Source organism: Selaginella moellendorffii, unplaced genomic scaffold (assembly GCF_000143415.4).
Source record: "Selaginella moellendorffii unplaced genomic scaffold, v1.0 SELMOscaffold_65, whole genome shotgun sequence".
NCBI classification, from domain to species: Eukaryota; Viridiplantae; Streptophyta; class Lycopodiopsida; order Selaginellales; family Selaginellaceae; genus Selaginella; species Selaginella moellendorffii.
This window is the reverse complement of record NW_003314326.1, coordinates 913,794-930,214: the sequence shown is the minus strand read 5'-3', so window position 1 is coordinate 930,214 and position 16,421 is coordinate 913,794. Positions and strand designations below refer to the sequence as shown.

The following is a 16,421-nucleotide window of genomic DNA, read 5'->3' as shown; positions in this document are numbered from 1 at the left end:
AAGCAGACAGTTCTGTCTACCGTATCTCAAAGAAAAAATAAATACAAGAGAAGGCCATTTCTATTTTTTATTTTTCTCTACCTCTAGGCGATGATTATCGCCCAGTATATACATACCAATATACACTCTGATCGTCTTCTTCGATCATCTTAACCCGGTGCACCACTGAATGCACAAACCCAGAGCATGAGAACGCCGAAGAAAAACGAAGTTCTCACATTAAGAAAGCCAAAAACAAGGAAACAAACCAAAGAGCAAACGAGAGCAAAAAAAAAAAAAAACGAGCTTACCTTAGTGACAACTCTTTGCGAAGAACATCCATCACCGCACCAAAGTCATTGGGAACTTGCAGCGGCGGATTCGCAAACTGGCACGCCAAGTCCGGAATCTCTTTCGAGTGGTACGCGATCTTGGACTGCGTGAACTTGAGACCGTGAGCCGTGCTCACCACCACCGTCCTGTCCGTGGCTCCAATCACGCCGCTGCGACGGAGCTTTGTCAGTGCCGAGAGCGCTACTCCAGTGTGGGGGCACGTAAACATCCCTGTGAGATCCGCCTGAGCAGCAGCGTCCATGAGCTCCTCCTCCGAGGCCTCCTCCACGATACCATTGGACTGCTGCATCGCGTACACGGCCCTGTCGATCGACACCGGGTCGCCAATCTGGATGGCCGAGGCAAACGTCGGGTTTGCCTTGATCGCCTTGTAGTCCTCCCAGCCCGACTTGTAGAAGCGGTAGAGCGGGTTTGCGTTGGCCGCCTGTGCGCACACGAGGCGTGGGATCCTGTCGACGAGCCCGAGCTCCTTGCACATCTGGAAGCCTTTGAAAAACGCGTAGATGTTGCCCAAGTTCCCTCCGGGAACTATCACCCAGTCGGGAACTTCCCAGTCGAACTGCTGGAGTATCTCGATCGCGGCAGTCTTCTGCCCCTCGAGCCGCAAGCTGTTGAGAGAGTTTGCAAGATAGATCGGGAGCTCGGCCGTCACCTCGCGTATCAGCCTCATGCAGCCGTCGAAGTCCGTGTCCAGGCTGAGCACCAGAGCTCCGTTTGCGATCGGCTGGACGAGCTGCGCGATGGAGATCCGGTTGGCAGGGAGGAAAACAATGGCTGGAATCCCCGCGGCAGCGCAGTAGGCCGAGAGAGCCGCGGACGTATCACCGGTAGAAGCACAGCCGACACCCACGACTGGCTTCTTCATCTTTCTCAGCCTGTTAACTTGGCTCACCAGCACCGTCATTCCCAAGTCCTTGAACGATCCAGTGTGGCTGATCCCACAGTGCTTCACCCAGAGATCGTTCATGTCCAGCATCTCTTTTCCCAGCCTCTCCGCCCAGAAGAGATTCGAGTTCCCTTCGAACAAGCTCACTATATCGTCATTGTCGATCTCCGGAAGAACCCATTCCTTCTTGCTCCACACACCGGAACCATACGGCCAGGAAGTCTTCCCCACGCGGGAGTCGAAGAGATTCTTCCAGTACTTCGCGTCGTGCTTGGCAAGAGCTTCCATGTCGTGCTGGACGTCGAGGAGATCCCCGGTCTTGCTTCGGTAGATCACCTCGTCCAGGGAGTAGTACTCCTCGCTCGAGCTGGATCGAGAGGAGAAGGGGACGTACTTGGCCGAGAAAGTGTTTGGAGGAGCGCCAATGCCGTGCCTCCTCGCCTCGTCCCTGATGTTCTCCGCCGATCGCTTCTTCACGGCCTCCTTGCGCGCCCCGGGCGGTGCCTCGGCGGAGATGGACTCCAGGGTCACCTGGGAAACCCCATTCTCACCAGAACTCGCCGATCCACTGGCTGCTCTCACGCTGATTCTCCTCCCCATTCTACCTCGTCCTCCCGGCAATTTAAACATACCTCCAGCGCCGCGGCGCTGCGACGGCGGTGGTGAGGCGGCGGCGTGGCCAGCAGCTCCGATCATCATCCCCGTCTGGCAAGTGGCCGCCATTGTGATCGATCGATCGAGTGTCACATCCTAACCCAAGAGCCCTAATTTTTGGGCTAGGGTGCGAAAAAAAATTTGGACCATTTCTCGATTTGTGCGTGTCATCCTTGCGCAGGGGCCATGCTAATCTTCTCTGTATCGTTCCAATTTTATCTGGTGTCTCCGAAGAGACATTAGTAACTAGCGATGGCCAGGTTTATAAAGAGCTCATTCTCAATTGTGCCAAGGCATATGGGATAGGGCACTACAAGCCCTAGCCCTAACCCTAAAAATTAATGACGTGGCAATTTCGAAAACTGATCGAAAACTGATTTACGTGGACGTGGCAAGCATTTCTTAAACCCTTGGAGGTTTGTGCTAGGGTTTGTTCATGGCTTGCGCGGGACTGCCCGCCCCAGGGATTGTGGCGGCTTGCGGCGTTGCGGCAGATCAATCGCCAGCAGCGCCAGGTAATATCAATCTAGGAATCTCTCGATCGAGCAGCAATGCGGGCTCCTCGAGCATGTCCAGGAAGAACTCCAAGAGTTTCCACTCCACGCCGGCGATGGCGTCGGATGTGAGCGGCATTGTCGCCATTCTCACGAGCGTGGGAGACCGGCCAGAGGCCGAGGCGGCATTGGCCAAGTACAGCCGGAATCTCGTCCCCAACACCGTGGGCAGGGTCCTCCAGGTGATCAAAGACGTCGATGTCTCGCTCTTCTTCTTCCGCTGGGTCACTCGCTCGCACCGGGGAGAGTCCATCCACAACAATTTCACTTGCAATTGCCTGCTGCGAACGCTCGTCAAGGCCCGGCGCCACCACCAGGCATACCAGATCTTCCGGGATGAGCTCCTGGGTCAACACTGCGACACGAATCACATCACTTACAACACCCTCATCGGTGGCTTCTGCAAGGCCGGAGATATGGAGCGAGCATTCCAGCTACTAGCGGAGATGAAAGAAAGGGGCCACTCCCCGGACGTGGTCACACACTCCTCGATCGTCCAAGCTCTCTGCAACACGGGAAATCTCTCGCGAGCGATGCAGTACTTTCGGGAGAGCGTGGAGTGCGCTCCAGACTCGGTGCTCTTCAACATCCTCGTGCACGGCCTGTGCAAAGCGAACCAGCTCTCCGAGGCTCGCCAGATGATTGAGGAGATGAGCGAGCGTGGAATCGTCCCCGATGTGGTGACTTACAATTCGCTCATCGATGGTCTTTGCAAGAGCTACCGGATGGAGGAAGCTCGCCAGCTCCTAGAGACGATGGTAAAGCGAAAGGTTCGTCCCAATCTCGTGACTTACAACACCTTGATCTATGGTTACTGCAAGACAGGTTGCACGGGGCTCGCTCACCAGCTGATCGAGAGGATGATCCAGTCTGGAACTCATCCCGACGTCGTGACTTTCAACAGTCTCATCTCCGGGTTTTGCCAGAAGAGCAAGATCGACAAAGCTTGCGAGGTCCTCCACCTGATGAAGAAGGGACTTTGTGCGCCAAACTTGGTGACTTACAACGTTCTCATCAGTGGTCTCTGCGACGCCGGGAGAGCAAACGAGGCTTGCGAGCTGCTCAGCGAGATGGATGGCCGGGGGATTCTCCCTGACATCATCACTTACAACAGCCTCATTGGGATCTTCTGCCGGAACTTCCAGATCGAGCAGGCCTTCCAGATACAAAACTTGATGGTGGAGAGAGGAGTGATCCCGGATGGCATCAGTTACTGCACGCTCGCGGTGGCTTTACTCAAGTCGGAGAGATTTGACGAGGCTTTTGCTCTGCTCGACAACATGTTTGACGCCGGAGCTATCCCCAATCTCTTCACTTTCAACAGCCTGATGGAGGGGCTGTGCTGCTCGAGAAGATTGGACGAGGCGAGGCATCTCTTGGCTGTGATGAGACGAGTCGGGTGTGATCCAGCGGCATCGACTTACGAGGTTCTAGTGACCGGGCTTTGCAAGGCAGGGAGAGTGGACGATGCAAAGGAGGTTTTGGTGATGATGGTGAGCGAGGGGATCCAACCTTTGGTGTCGAGCTCTGGCACCATTGTCCATACGCTCGCCAGGGAAGGGAAACAAGATCTGGCGCTCCACTACTTCGATCAGGTGGTGGCGGCGGAGAGTAAAGCTTGTGATCCATCATATCAGAAGCTCCTCGAGTTTGTGAAGGTGTTGCGTGAAGGCAAATCAAACTCTTGAAAGTAAACTTTTTGGGGTGTGTGTGCAATGTCAGCATCCAGTTCTTTTGAGATTCAACAGTCGCATACTTTTCCCCTACATGTTGTATTCATTTAGAAATAAATATGGCTTAAGTCTAAATAATAAAGGCCCAAATTGTCCTCCCCTTTATTCTGGAATTAAATATAACATGAATGGCTACAATTTAATCTTTTATATATTGAGTTATATTAATAAACTATTGTATTTTTATTATTCATATTCTTCAGTAGTTACAGCACACATAAGTGTCAAAAAGAATATTGTATTATAAAAAGAATTTTTTAAATAATATACTTTATTTTCAGTTAGAATTCTTATAAAGTGTATATAATACAAAGTAACTAAGTATTAATTGAATTGTGCATGCATGCACATGCCTTGAATTATTAAAATTAAGATTTCAAACACATAAAATTTGGTTTAAAAGTGTTTTCTTAATGCTATGCAACCTAGACCAAAAACCTATATATTGCTTTATCTATTCCATTTAAAATATTTAAAATATAACTCTGGCCAAAGTATTTAGCATTGGGACATTATCACAATATAAAATAATAAATCATCTTTCATGTTTCTAATTTATATAACTAAAAAAGATAATCTAAAATATTATTTATACTATATATAACAAAAAGCAATTACATGTGTATCTATATACAAGAACTTTAAACCAACATTAATAAAATTAACTCTGGATTGAGATATAATTTGTTAAAAACTCACCAATACAAATCATTTATCCACTTGTAAATAATGATTAAACAAATAGTTTGATTTTTATAAACTAATTATTTTTATAACTATAATTTAATTTATTATTATACCATTTTTTATATATTTAGTAGATCATCACTGATCAAGTAACATTTCAAATATAACTTCCATTTATAAATTAAAGTATAACTTATTATATGTTATAACCTAAATAAATCTAAGACTAGTTATTTATAAGTTTTTTGAAAGATATATATTAATATAAATTTTTTACCATCAACAATAAATTAAAGATATGATCTTAATTGAAATAAATATAATACCCCTCTCCATCTAATTAATACTTTTACTGTTTGATTTTCTTCTAATATGGCTATGTGAGTGCATGGAATATGGAATGAGAATACATTAATGTGCATGTCAATTAACTCAAAACCCTAACTTATATATAAGAGCAAGTGGTCTAAATTGAAACCAATCCAACAGTTATCAAAATCCTATTACACTAATATTAATATATAGCATCGTAGCCAGACACTTGGACCTCATATCAATCCCTCCTCTTGGAATGATGGAAGATAATCAAAGTTCTCTTGTGGATAGGCTAGTATCTTAAGGAATATTAGAAGGAGGGATTGGTGGATTTATATGTGGTGTTAGTTGTGTAAGTGACTAAATTTTCCATTCTACTTTAGTCACTTAACCACACCTCCGACCACTTGGAGGAGTCTCACTCACAACCTCCATAAGTCTTATTTTGGACTTGGGCTTGCCAGCCTCGAAAATGGCATCCTCACCACTCAACCTTTATACTTGGTCCAAGTGCTCCATGTGTTCGATCCTATGACCGACACCCCAAGGTACTATTGACATATCAGCCTGTTACACTAAGGCCGTGCCCCTTCACCTTGGTCACACCGATAGTCTAACACCACCTGCATCACAGTCCCGTCTCTCAAGGACTGGACCATCCATCCATGAGTGATCATCCCAGATCCATTCCTTAGCATCCTTAGGATGCTCACATATATGGGGATTAGTCTTCCCTAATATCTCTTTTCCAATCCCCACCAAGTCCCTTTTTGTTCATAGCCGTGCTCGCCAACATTGCCACTAGATCAAAGCCCACAAGCCCGACCACTAAGTCCCATGGTCCTTTGGGACTTTTTCCTCACATGACCATATCCTTAGTTTCTACACTAGAGGATGGCTCTTCTTCTTTTTCACCGTCTGGTACTTTGGGACAACATTTCGGAACACCGTGGCCCTGCGCAAGCCTCCTGGGTACTCTCCCCGCCTTCTGCCTTTGGGTGCTCTAGCCATGGGCTTAGAGTGAGGTTCCGTTGAGCCACGCCTGGTATCCAAGTAGGTAGTGCCACCCACACTTGGACTGGGAGCATCGGCCAGTCGATCTCCCGGGGGAACTAGAGTCGGCTCTTGAACACTTCACCAAGCTACCCCGCTTGTCGGTTCATATTCACTCTAGTCTTGGACTTCCCAGTGGTCAATTCATCACCCAACACTGGGTATGGCCTTCCTGGGCCAAACTGGCCTTTCCTGGCCAAACTAGCTCCACTGCAATCCTCCCCCTCACTATACTTTTGGAGCTCACCAAACCCCCCAGGGTCTGGGAGACGAACGCTTTGGGCTTTCACCCTCTCAAACTCGGACTCGGACTCGGACTCGAATTTGAATTCGAACTCGGACTCGGACTCGGACTCGGACTCGGTCCGTCTTGGGTCCATCTTGGATCCATCTCGGACTCCATCTTGGGTCCACTTCGAACTCCAACTCAGATCCATCTCAGACTCCATCTTGGACTCTATCTCAGGTCCATCTCGGACTCCATCTTGGGTCCACCTTGAACTCCAACTCAGGTCCATCTCAGACTCCATCTCGAACTCCATCTCGGGTCCATCTTGGACACTTCCACGTGTCATGTATTGGTCCTTTTGGGTCCCTTTTTGGAGCCTTGCTTATTGCTCGCTCCTCGAGCCTTTTGTTGGGAGTTCCACTCCCACTCTCGACCTTCCAAGTTAAAGCTTTTAGTCCAAATGTATTACGCTCATTTGGCTTTCACTTCAGCCACTACCACATGGCACCCTTTCTGGCTCCACTTTGGGGCTTAGGGATTTCGTGTCTCACAACTCCACCACCCATAGACGAAGTTTGATGTCCTCATCAAACGATAAACTATTTCATAAAGTAATACCAACATGTATTACCCTTTCCATTTTTGGCCCCTCGCCAATATTTATCAATGGTTTGATACTGAAGGCTCACCATGCCTTGCCCATCCTCTAAGGAGCATAGTCTCTCCAACTTAGAGACTTATTCGACCACTTGTGGTGGTTCTTTCTGTTTATTGGTTTAGTCCTTGCTAAACCTGTTAGAGATACCTTCTCTATCTCAATCCACTACTCCTTCTTAAGTAGTCTCAATTTCCATCAATATAACCTTTGCACTTTGGAACTTTTACTTTGGACTTCACAAAGTCAATTTCGTAGGTGTCTCTGACACCTTGCATTGCATCTATTGTGCAACTCCCCATCCCAGGAAGTTCTCTACTTGAGGGCACTATCATCCTTTCTTCTATTTCGTGCCACCTTGGGCACCAAGTTCCAATTATCATACTTTGTGCTAGGGCTGTCCATAGCCTTATCATTTGGCTACCTTACCGCTCCCTCCCTTGGAGCTTCCACTTTTGCCAAATTGGAGCAATTGGGAATCCATCCTTGGAAACACATTGCCTTTCCCACAATTCGTTAGCACCCAACACATTAGTGTTTCTGGCCTAATTTTGCCATTTGGATTCTTTCCCATGATTCTCATGGCTCTTTTCTTAGCCATTAGTTTTTTGCTCCTATCCTTGATTGTTGCACCTAGCAATATTGGATCGCTACCTCTATTCTCGAGGTATCCTTTTGGTTCCTTAGCAAAGACTTTGCTTTGCTTAATCTAGAGGGTGTTCACCCATAGTAAGTCTCTTTAGCATTTTCTGCTGTGGGCTCTATCCCTAGCCCAACTTTGTGACCCTCCCATAGGTCTTTTATAGAGATTATTTTCTTTGGACTCACTATGCCATCGCATTGCCACAGATCGTTTCCCTTAGGTGTTCTTCCCACTTGGTCACCTTGATCAAGCCACACCATCATCAATAGTTCAAATCAACACTTTGAACTAGGAACCTTATCCATGAATCTCACAAGGACCTTGTCCTTGTTTTAGCCATAAGATCACCTAGTGATCTAACCTTGGCACCTTAACAGGTTTGCCAATAGGTACTAAGTCCTCTAGACCTTGAAGTTGTTCACCATGACCCCAAGGGCATCCCCCACACTTGGCGGTGCACCCAAGCCAACCCTCTCTGGCTAAGGGTCCATAACAACTAAAACTGGGTGTCCCCATCTCATTCACCACGTCCTTGGTGCAAGTTGCACCAAAGTGTTCAAGTTAGATATGCCGAGCCACACTAAGCAATCTAACCGTGCATCATGACTTCGAGGCATCCCTCGCTTGGCAGTGTGCCCAAACCAGTCTCCTCACTGAGAGTCCATGACCACCGAAAAATGAGCATCCTCATATTCCAAACCATCACCACGCCCTAGTGATTTGGGACTTGAACCCAAGCACTAGAGGGTCGGGACTCGAACCCAACCTTCGTATATGCATCTATGAAAGGCATCATCCAAGATGCCTTGCATGACTCCCCACGCTGGTGCACCAACTTATAGTTAAAGCGTGCTATAGATCATAGCTTAGGAACCTAGTTCCTCAGCACTGCCAAGTCCTCTCACTTGACAAGTTTATGATCATGCATGGATTCCTCCATGCTCAGCCCTATGGGCCACCCCTTTTGAAGTTAGCACCTTCAACTAGGGGATTTGTCCCCCTGACTTGCCAATCTCACTTAACAAGTCATCCGGCCATCGTAACATGGTTCATGCATAAGTGTGAAAGTCCTTAACCATCGACTTTCGTTCAAAGCCCTCTCTTTGAACACTCGGGAACTACTTCCCCAACCTTGATAGCCTCGCCTCATGGCCAGCTTCAAGACCATGCTTTTGCTGCACCACTCTGATTTCACGTGCTCTAGGAACCATTTACGTTTGGCTTTCTAGGTATTTACCTACCTAGAATTGTCTTTAGGAACTTTCAAGGAACTCTATTCCTTAGTTTGCTTCTCCTTTGCAAGCTCTCTACTCACCATATGGTCTAACATGGATGATTCCACATTTTAGACTCTCTATGGCATCGTGGTTGCTAGTAACAACATCCTCGAGCACCCTCTTGATTCTCCACTCCCAACTTGCATAACCACCGTTGGTTATGCCCTTCGATTTCTATGGTTCAGTTCCATCCCAATAGTACTTGCCTTTTGCCTTCATATGTTTCCTTTGGTTATTCTCCTCCCGACTAGGAGGATAGCTTTGCACATTCTACCATGCCTTAGCAAATATTTATAGAGATGAACTTACCCGATAGCTTAGGGAGTGGTTCTTTAATCTGGGCGTGCTCACCTTATAATCCCACACACCGAGATTACTGTTGCTACTTATGGGTCTCCATATGCCCATCATTAGCCTTGCCAAAATCTCATTTTTGGCTTTGTCCAAATCAGATAGATGGATTCCTCCTGTCTCCACAACCTTGGACGTTTGGATTGCACCTCCTATCCATCATTCGCTAGGGATTTAGTCCCTTGGGCCTTATCTAATGCCCTTGCGACATCAAACACCACTTCTTTGTGTTTTAGAGAGTTTAGGTGTCCCAATGATGGCTTTCTTTGGCAATGAGCATTCCTTTTATGACATTGACTTACTTTATTGCAACATAAGTAATTTATCCCCAATAAGGGTATATCTAACTTCTTTATGCCATTAAGAAGTCTTGGGTAGTTACCTTCTACCCGTTTAAACAATTACCTTGCACCTCTTGCTTAGTTTCCTCATAGTTGTCAAGTCTTACAACTCATTGTTGGTGCTTCCGCACCTCCATCATTATCTGGGTCACCACACTCTACCACTTGCCTTTCAGCTTAGGCTATGCCATTCCCATTTCAGGGGTTCTCATGAACCCAACAACATAACCTCAAGGTATCACACTTTGGCACATTTGGTGTCTCCACACGCTTCATGAGTCTACCTTTATGACACCTTGCACCTGTGTCTAGGTCTTGGCCAAGACTCATTTCTCATGCCAACTATCCGTAAGCACTACACTATAGTGTTCACACACAACTCTACACCAAAGTTGCTTCTTCTGGGAACACTTTTCCCACGACTTTAGTATGGCACATTTTGCCACCCATGAAATACCCACTATTCTCATTCTTGGATTTTACGATCCTCCCCATCCTTTGTGGGGCACCATACACCTCAGTCCAAATGCTTTTTCCAATCCCTTAGGACCATTTCTTGACTCTTCTTGAGTCATACAACATTTTTGGACTTTGCTAAACCAACGACCCATAAAGTCCTATTTTTGAGGTGCCAGCTCGCTGGAATACGACTTCAGGTATTCATGTCCTACTCATAATGACCATCTTGCAAGTGTTACTCCAACACTTTATTATTTTCTATTCTCTGTGGGCTATCTTTGCCCCTTAGGACTATCCGTCCCTATGATGAGAATATCGACTCATCCTTTGAGCACACCCCCACTCCTTGGGTTTGTTCCAGCATTTATAAAAGGTAGCCCCAGCTACTATTTCGAGGACTTGTGTCCTCATCCGTACTTGACCTCTCACGGTCATCAATTCCGGTCTCAAATTCATGAGTACCAACCTCAACTATGCGAGGATAATCTTGTGACTCCTTTATTGTTTTGGAGTCTCTATCTTTCCCGTGATCCCAACTATAGTTGTTTACCACAACTACCTTAGCCAGTTTGCTAAATCAATTGCTCATCTGGATCACATCCTCAACTCTCTGAGGCCTTATACTATTCCCAAGATCCCAAAGTCGTTCCCTTACTAGCCCTTTTCCATCCACCACATCGCACACAAGTTCACGCATGAACTTGAGTGGAGAGCCATGTCCTCTCGATATGCAACTCCTCGAGGATAGGTCCATATCTAAGACCTTCCAATTCCAATACAAGTGGTGATATATTTGGCCACCAATAAGAGTCGAACTAAGGAATAGCTCCGATACCAAGTTGTAAGCGATTAAATTTTCCATTCTACTTTAGTCACTTAACCACACGTCCGACCACTTGGAGGAGTCTCACTCACAACCTCCATAAGTCCTATTTTGGACTTAGGCTTGCCAGCCCCGAGAATGGCATCCCCGCCACTCAACCTTTGCACTTGGTCCAAGTGCTCCACGTGTCCAATCCCATAACTAACACCCCAAGGTACCATCAACATATCAGCCTATTACACTAAGGCCGTGCCCTTTCACCTTGGTCACACCGGTGGTCTAACACCACCTGCATCACAATCCCGTCTCTCAAGGACTGGGCCATCCATCCATGAGTGATCATCTTAGATCCATTCCTTAGCATCCTTAGGATGCCCACAGATATGGGGATTAGTCTTCCCCAATATCCCTTTTCCAATCCCCACCAAGTCCCTTTCTGTTCATGGCCGTGCTCGCCAACACTGCCACTAGATCAAAGCCCACAAGCCCGACCACTAAGTCCCACGGTCCTCTGGGACTTTCTCCTCACATGACCATATCCTTAGTTTCTACACTAGAGGATGGCTCCTCTTCTTTTTCACCGTCTGGGACTTTGGGATAACATTTCGGAACACCGTGGCCCTACACAGGCCTCCTGGGTACTCTCCCCGCCTTTTGCCTTTGGGTGCTCTAGCCATGGGCTTAGAGCGAGGTTCCGTTGAGCCACACCTGGTATCCAAGTAGGTAGTGCCACCCACACTTGGACTGGGAGCATCGGCCAGTCGATCTCCTAGGGGAATTAGAGTCGGCTCTTGAACACTTCACCAAGCTACCCTGCTTCTCAGTCCGTATTCACTCTAGTCTTGGACTTCCCAGTGGTCAGTTCATCACCCAACACTGGGTATGGCCTTCCTGGGCCAAACTGGCCTTTCCTGGCCAAACTGGCTCCACTAGGCTCCAACCCCCACACTCTCCTGTGAGACACAAATCCCTAAGCCCCAAAGTGGAGCCGAAAGGGTGCCACGTGGTAGTGGCCGAAGCAAAAGCCAAATAAGCGTAACACGTTTGGACTAAAAGGCTCCGACTTGAAAGGTCGAGAGCGGGAGTGGAACTCCCAACAGAGTGCTCAAGGAATGAGCATGAAGCGAGCAATAAGCGAGGCTCCAAAAAGGGACGCAAAAGGACCAACACATGACATGTGGAAGTGTCCGAGATGGAGTCTGAGATGGATCCGAGGTGGAGTCCAAGATGGAGTCCGAGGTGGACCTGAGATGGAGTCCGAGATGGACCCGAGTTGGAGTCCGAGGTGGAGTCCAAGATGGAGTCCGAGATGGACCCGAAATGGAGTCTGAGATGGAGTCCGAGATTGAGTCCGAGATGGACCCGAGGTGGAATCCGAGATGGAGTCCGAGAAGGACCCGAGATGGAGTCCGAGGTCAAGACCAAGACCGGGACTAAGACCGAGACCGGGACCGAGACCGAGACCAAGACCGAGACCAAGACTGAGACTGAGACCGGGACCGAGACCGGGACCGGGACCGAGACCGAGACTGAGACCAAGGCCGAGGCCGAGACCAAGACCGAGACCGAGCCCAAGTCTGAGTCCGAGTCCGAGTTCGAGTCCGAGTCCGAGTCCGAGTCCGAGTCCAAGAGGGTGAAAGCCCAAAGCGTTTGTCTCCCAGACCCTGGGGGGTTTGGTGAGCTCCAAAAGTATAGTAAGGGGGAGGACTGCAGTGGAGCCAATTTGGCCAGGAAAGGCTAGTTTGGCCCAGGAAAGCTGTACATAGGTGTTGGGTGATGAACTGACCACTGGGAAGTCCAAGACTAGAGTGAATACGGATCGACAAGTGGGGTAGCTTAGTGAAGTATTCAAGAGCTGGCTCTAGTTCCCCCAGGAGATCAACTGGCCGATGCTCCCAGTCCAAGTGTGGGTGGCACTACCTACTTGGATACCAGGTGTGGCTCAACGGAACCTCGCTCTAAGCCCATGGCTAGAGCACCCAAAGGCGGAAGGCGGGGAGAGTACCCAAGAGGCTTGCGCAGGACCACAGTGTTCCAAAATGTTGTCCCAAAGTCCCAAACGGTGAAAAAGAAAAAGAGCCATCCTCTAGTGTAGAAACTAAGGATATGGTCATGTGAGGAGAAAATCCCAGAGGACTGTGGGACTTAGTGGTTGGGCTTGTGGGCCTTGATCCAGTGGCAGTATTGGTGAACACGGCCATGGACAAAAAGGGACTTGATGGGGACTGGAAAAGGGATATTGGGGAAGACTAATCCCCATATCTGTGGGCATCCTAAGAATGCTAAGGAGTGGATCGGGGATGATCACTCATGGATGGATGGCCCAGTCTTTGAGAGATAAGACTGTGATGCAGGTGGTGTTAGACCACCGGTGTGACCAAGGTGAAGGGGCATGGCCTTAGCATAACAGGCTGATATATCGATGGTACCTTGGGGTGTCAGTCATGGGATCGGACACGTGGAGCACTTGGACCAAGTGCAAAGGTTGAGTGGCAGGGATGCCATTCTCGGGGCTAGCAAGCCTAAGTCCAAAATAGGACTTATGGAGGTTGTGAGTGAGACTCCTCCAAGTGGTCGGAGGTGTGGTTAAGTGACTAAAGTAAAATGGAAAAATTAATCGCTTACATCTCCATACTATACTTTTGGAACCCCCCGCAGCCACCCCCCGCCCCGCCCCTGAGGGACGATCGCTTTGGGCTTTCACCCAACTGCCTGTATTAGTATTCGGACTCGGACTCAGTCTCGGTCTTGGTTCCATCTCGGACTTCATCTCGGGTCCATCTTGGACTCCATCTCGGACTCCATCTCGGGTCCATCTCGGACTCCATCTTGGGTCCCTCTTGGACTCCATCTCGGGTCCACCTCGGACTCCAACTCGGGTCCATCTCGGACTCCATCTCGGACTCCATCTCGGGTCCCACCTCGGGTCCACCTCGGACTCCAACTCGGGTCCATCTCAGACTCCACCTCGGGTCCATCTCGAACTCCATCTCGGACTCCATCTCGGGTCCCATCTTGAGTCCCACCTCGGACTCCATCTTGGACTCCGTCTTGGGTCCATCTTAGGTCCATCTCAGACTCCATCTTGGGTCCACCTTGGACTCCAACTCAGGTCCATCTCGGACTCCATCTTGGGTCCATCTCGGATACTTCCACGTGTCATATGTTAGTCCTAGTCCAAACGTGTTATGCTTGTTTGGCTTTCGCTTCAGCCACTACCACGTGGAACCCTTTCCGGCTCCACTTTAGGGCCTAGGGATTTTGTGTCTCGCAAGTTGTTCATAATCCCTTTGTAGAAAACATTTTAACTGTTACACATGGATAATTTTAGGAAAATCAGCCTATTGGATGTTACGTCAAACCTCATGAACTTGTGGTCCAATTTACCACAACACCTGATATGATCCTTTTCATTGTGCAAGGAGCCCTGTGGAAAAGTCTCCATTACATTAAACACCACCAACTTAAATAAACGGGAAATTATAATTGATTCCAACTATTCTTTTGTAGCATGAGGAGTATTACAAGTTTGGCACCAAACACAATTATACACATACTAAATAATATCACATCATATTTTTAGCTAATAGAAAGACTTATGCAACTTCTCGATTATACAATAATCTCCTATATATGCACCTAGAATAGGAGAATCATGGTGGCATGGAAAAATTGTGAAATAAAGATCAAAGGCACCACTAGCTATAAATGATCATCAAAATCCACCCTAAAAAATAAAGAAGGCTGTCTTTAAGGCGATATTGAAAATGTAAATGCTGAAATGGCAAGTTATTAACAAATGATGCAAAATTTTTAAACCCATTGCAAAGCCTTTGAATTTATAGTTTAATCTTTTGAGCTTCATAAACTCAAAGAAGGTAAATTTTGCTCTACACCTTATGAATATTAAATGTCAAGTACAACAACTATTAATAGCACAGAATCCTCATCCAAAAAATCTATAAATGCTAAAAAAATAGACTTGTTAAAAATATAAGAAGAGAATGAGCTCGAGAAAAGGCATTAACATCAACCATAAAACTCCCTAAGCAATAAATAATATCAAAATTATATATCTGAAGCTTCAAAGCCCATTGAGCAGTACGACCAACTAAGATTTTCTACTTCAATAATGAAGTAATTGTAGCATAATCACCTTTTAATAACGTCCAAGAACTATGTAGATAAACATAAAGTTTATTGAAACCCCAAACTATTAATAAACATTCCTTCTCTATCGTGGAGTAGTTCACCTCCACTAGTTGTGTATAACTGATATATGCAATGGGATGGCACTGACCAGGCACACTTTGGCTTTCTTGCATTAACATACTTCCAAAACCGATATCAAAAACATCCACATGCAAAATAAAAAGTTAAGTTTAGTTAAGATATGCCAAAATCAGACGAATCATCAATATCTCTTTAAGATTTGTAAATGCCTACTCATAATGTATAGACCAATGAAAGATGACATTGACAACTTCAATAATACTAGCAATGGTGTAATGCAATAAAAAAGATGATCAATAAAACAACTAAGATATTACACTTTGCCCAAAAAGCGTTACACATCATTTATATATTTCGGAGTAAGGAATTTTAGAACAATCACAAGTTTGTCAATATCAACTTACAAACCCTCACGAGAAATATTATGTCCTTGGACCTAAACACACACTTCGACCGCTTGAACTTTAAACCAATTTCCTATAGTTAATCTAACACTTTACAAACATCACAGACATGTTTCTCCTACATCCCCTCCAAGTGTATTAAGATATTATTGATGAAGTCAACAGTCATATAAACTATAAATTTTTCCTCTCCCATTTGCTAGCTTACCTTGTCTATCTGACCATTATAGCCTTGGCCTTAGTTAAGTTCCTTTGCCAAGGTTCCTACCTATTGTACCAGCTCCTACTTGGTCTTACTTGGTTTTAGCAACTTATTGCACAAGCAACAAAGCGTTAGCCATTTATCCATAGATTCCCAAATTCTCTTCCAATACCCCTCCTTAGGTTAGATTGGACTTAAGGTTCGACTACATTCTTTGTAAGCATAAACAACTAAGCACACCAACCTCAAGGTTCCTAACATCCCTTGGTACAACAAGACTTAATTATAAAACCCTTAAATCCCAAGCCTTGGGTGCAACATTTGTTTCAGGACACAAAGGGGAAACACCATGGTCTAACAGCCTGGTATGGGTACCTTTACTTACTCCCCCACTTCGATCCTGAAGGGAAGCTCGAAGCCCCTAGGAAGCATGAGGACCAATGAGCCACAAAGTAATTGTAAGCTCTTGTTCTGGGAGGTCACTCAACTCAGTACTATTCAAACCCAAGGATGCTTAACCCCAAGTATCCCAAGACCCTTAACCGATGGAAAACGAGATGCACTCTTATTCATGGCCCTTCCCTTAATA

At 46.6% G+C, this 16,421-nt stretch overlaps 2 protein-coding genes and 1 non-coding gene across 4 annotated transcripts; 1 reads left to right on the top strand and 2 right to left on the bottom strand.

Annotated features, from left to right (window-relative positions):
* Nucleotides 1-42: 42 nt before the first annotated feature.
* Nucleotides 43-2,121, bottom strand: LOC9649099 (threonine synthase, chloroplastic). Its single transcript, XM_002984973.2, has 2 exons — nt 291-2,121; nt 43-165 (listed from the first exon to the last, which is right to left on the bottom strand). Exons 1-2 carry the CDS (start codon nt 1,940-1,942, stop codon nt 150-152), a joined length of 1,668 nt encoding a protein of 555 aa, XP_002985019.2. The 5' UTR covers nt 1,943-2,121; the 3' UTR covers nt 43-149.
* Nucleotides 2,009-2,111, bottom strand: LOC112340513. The gene has a single exon (XR_002990144.1). It is a non-coding gene; the product is annotated as a U6 spliceosomal RNA (small nuclear RNA).
* Nucleotides 2,122-2,308: 187 nt separating the features above from the next.
* On the top strand, nt 2,309-4,172 carry LOC9648944 (pentatricopeptide repeat-containing protein At1g09900). Of its 2 annotated transcripts, none has more exons than XM_024658986.1 (2): nt 2,309-3,185; nt 3,249-4,172. In XM_024658986.1, exons 1-2 carry the CDS (start codon nt 2,310-2,312, stop codon nt 4,113-4,115), a joined length of 1,743 nt encoding a protein of 580 aa, XP_024514754.1. In that variant the 5' UTR covers nt 2,309; the 3' UTR covers nt 4,116-4,172. The 2 variants fall into 2 exon arrangements, with proteins under 2 accessions (XP_024514754.1, XP_024514753.1); XM_024658985.1 differs by having other exon boundaries at nt 2,309-3,197.
* Nucleotides 4,173-16,421: the final 12,249 nt, after the last annotated feature.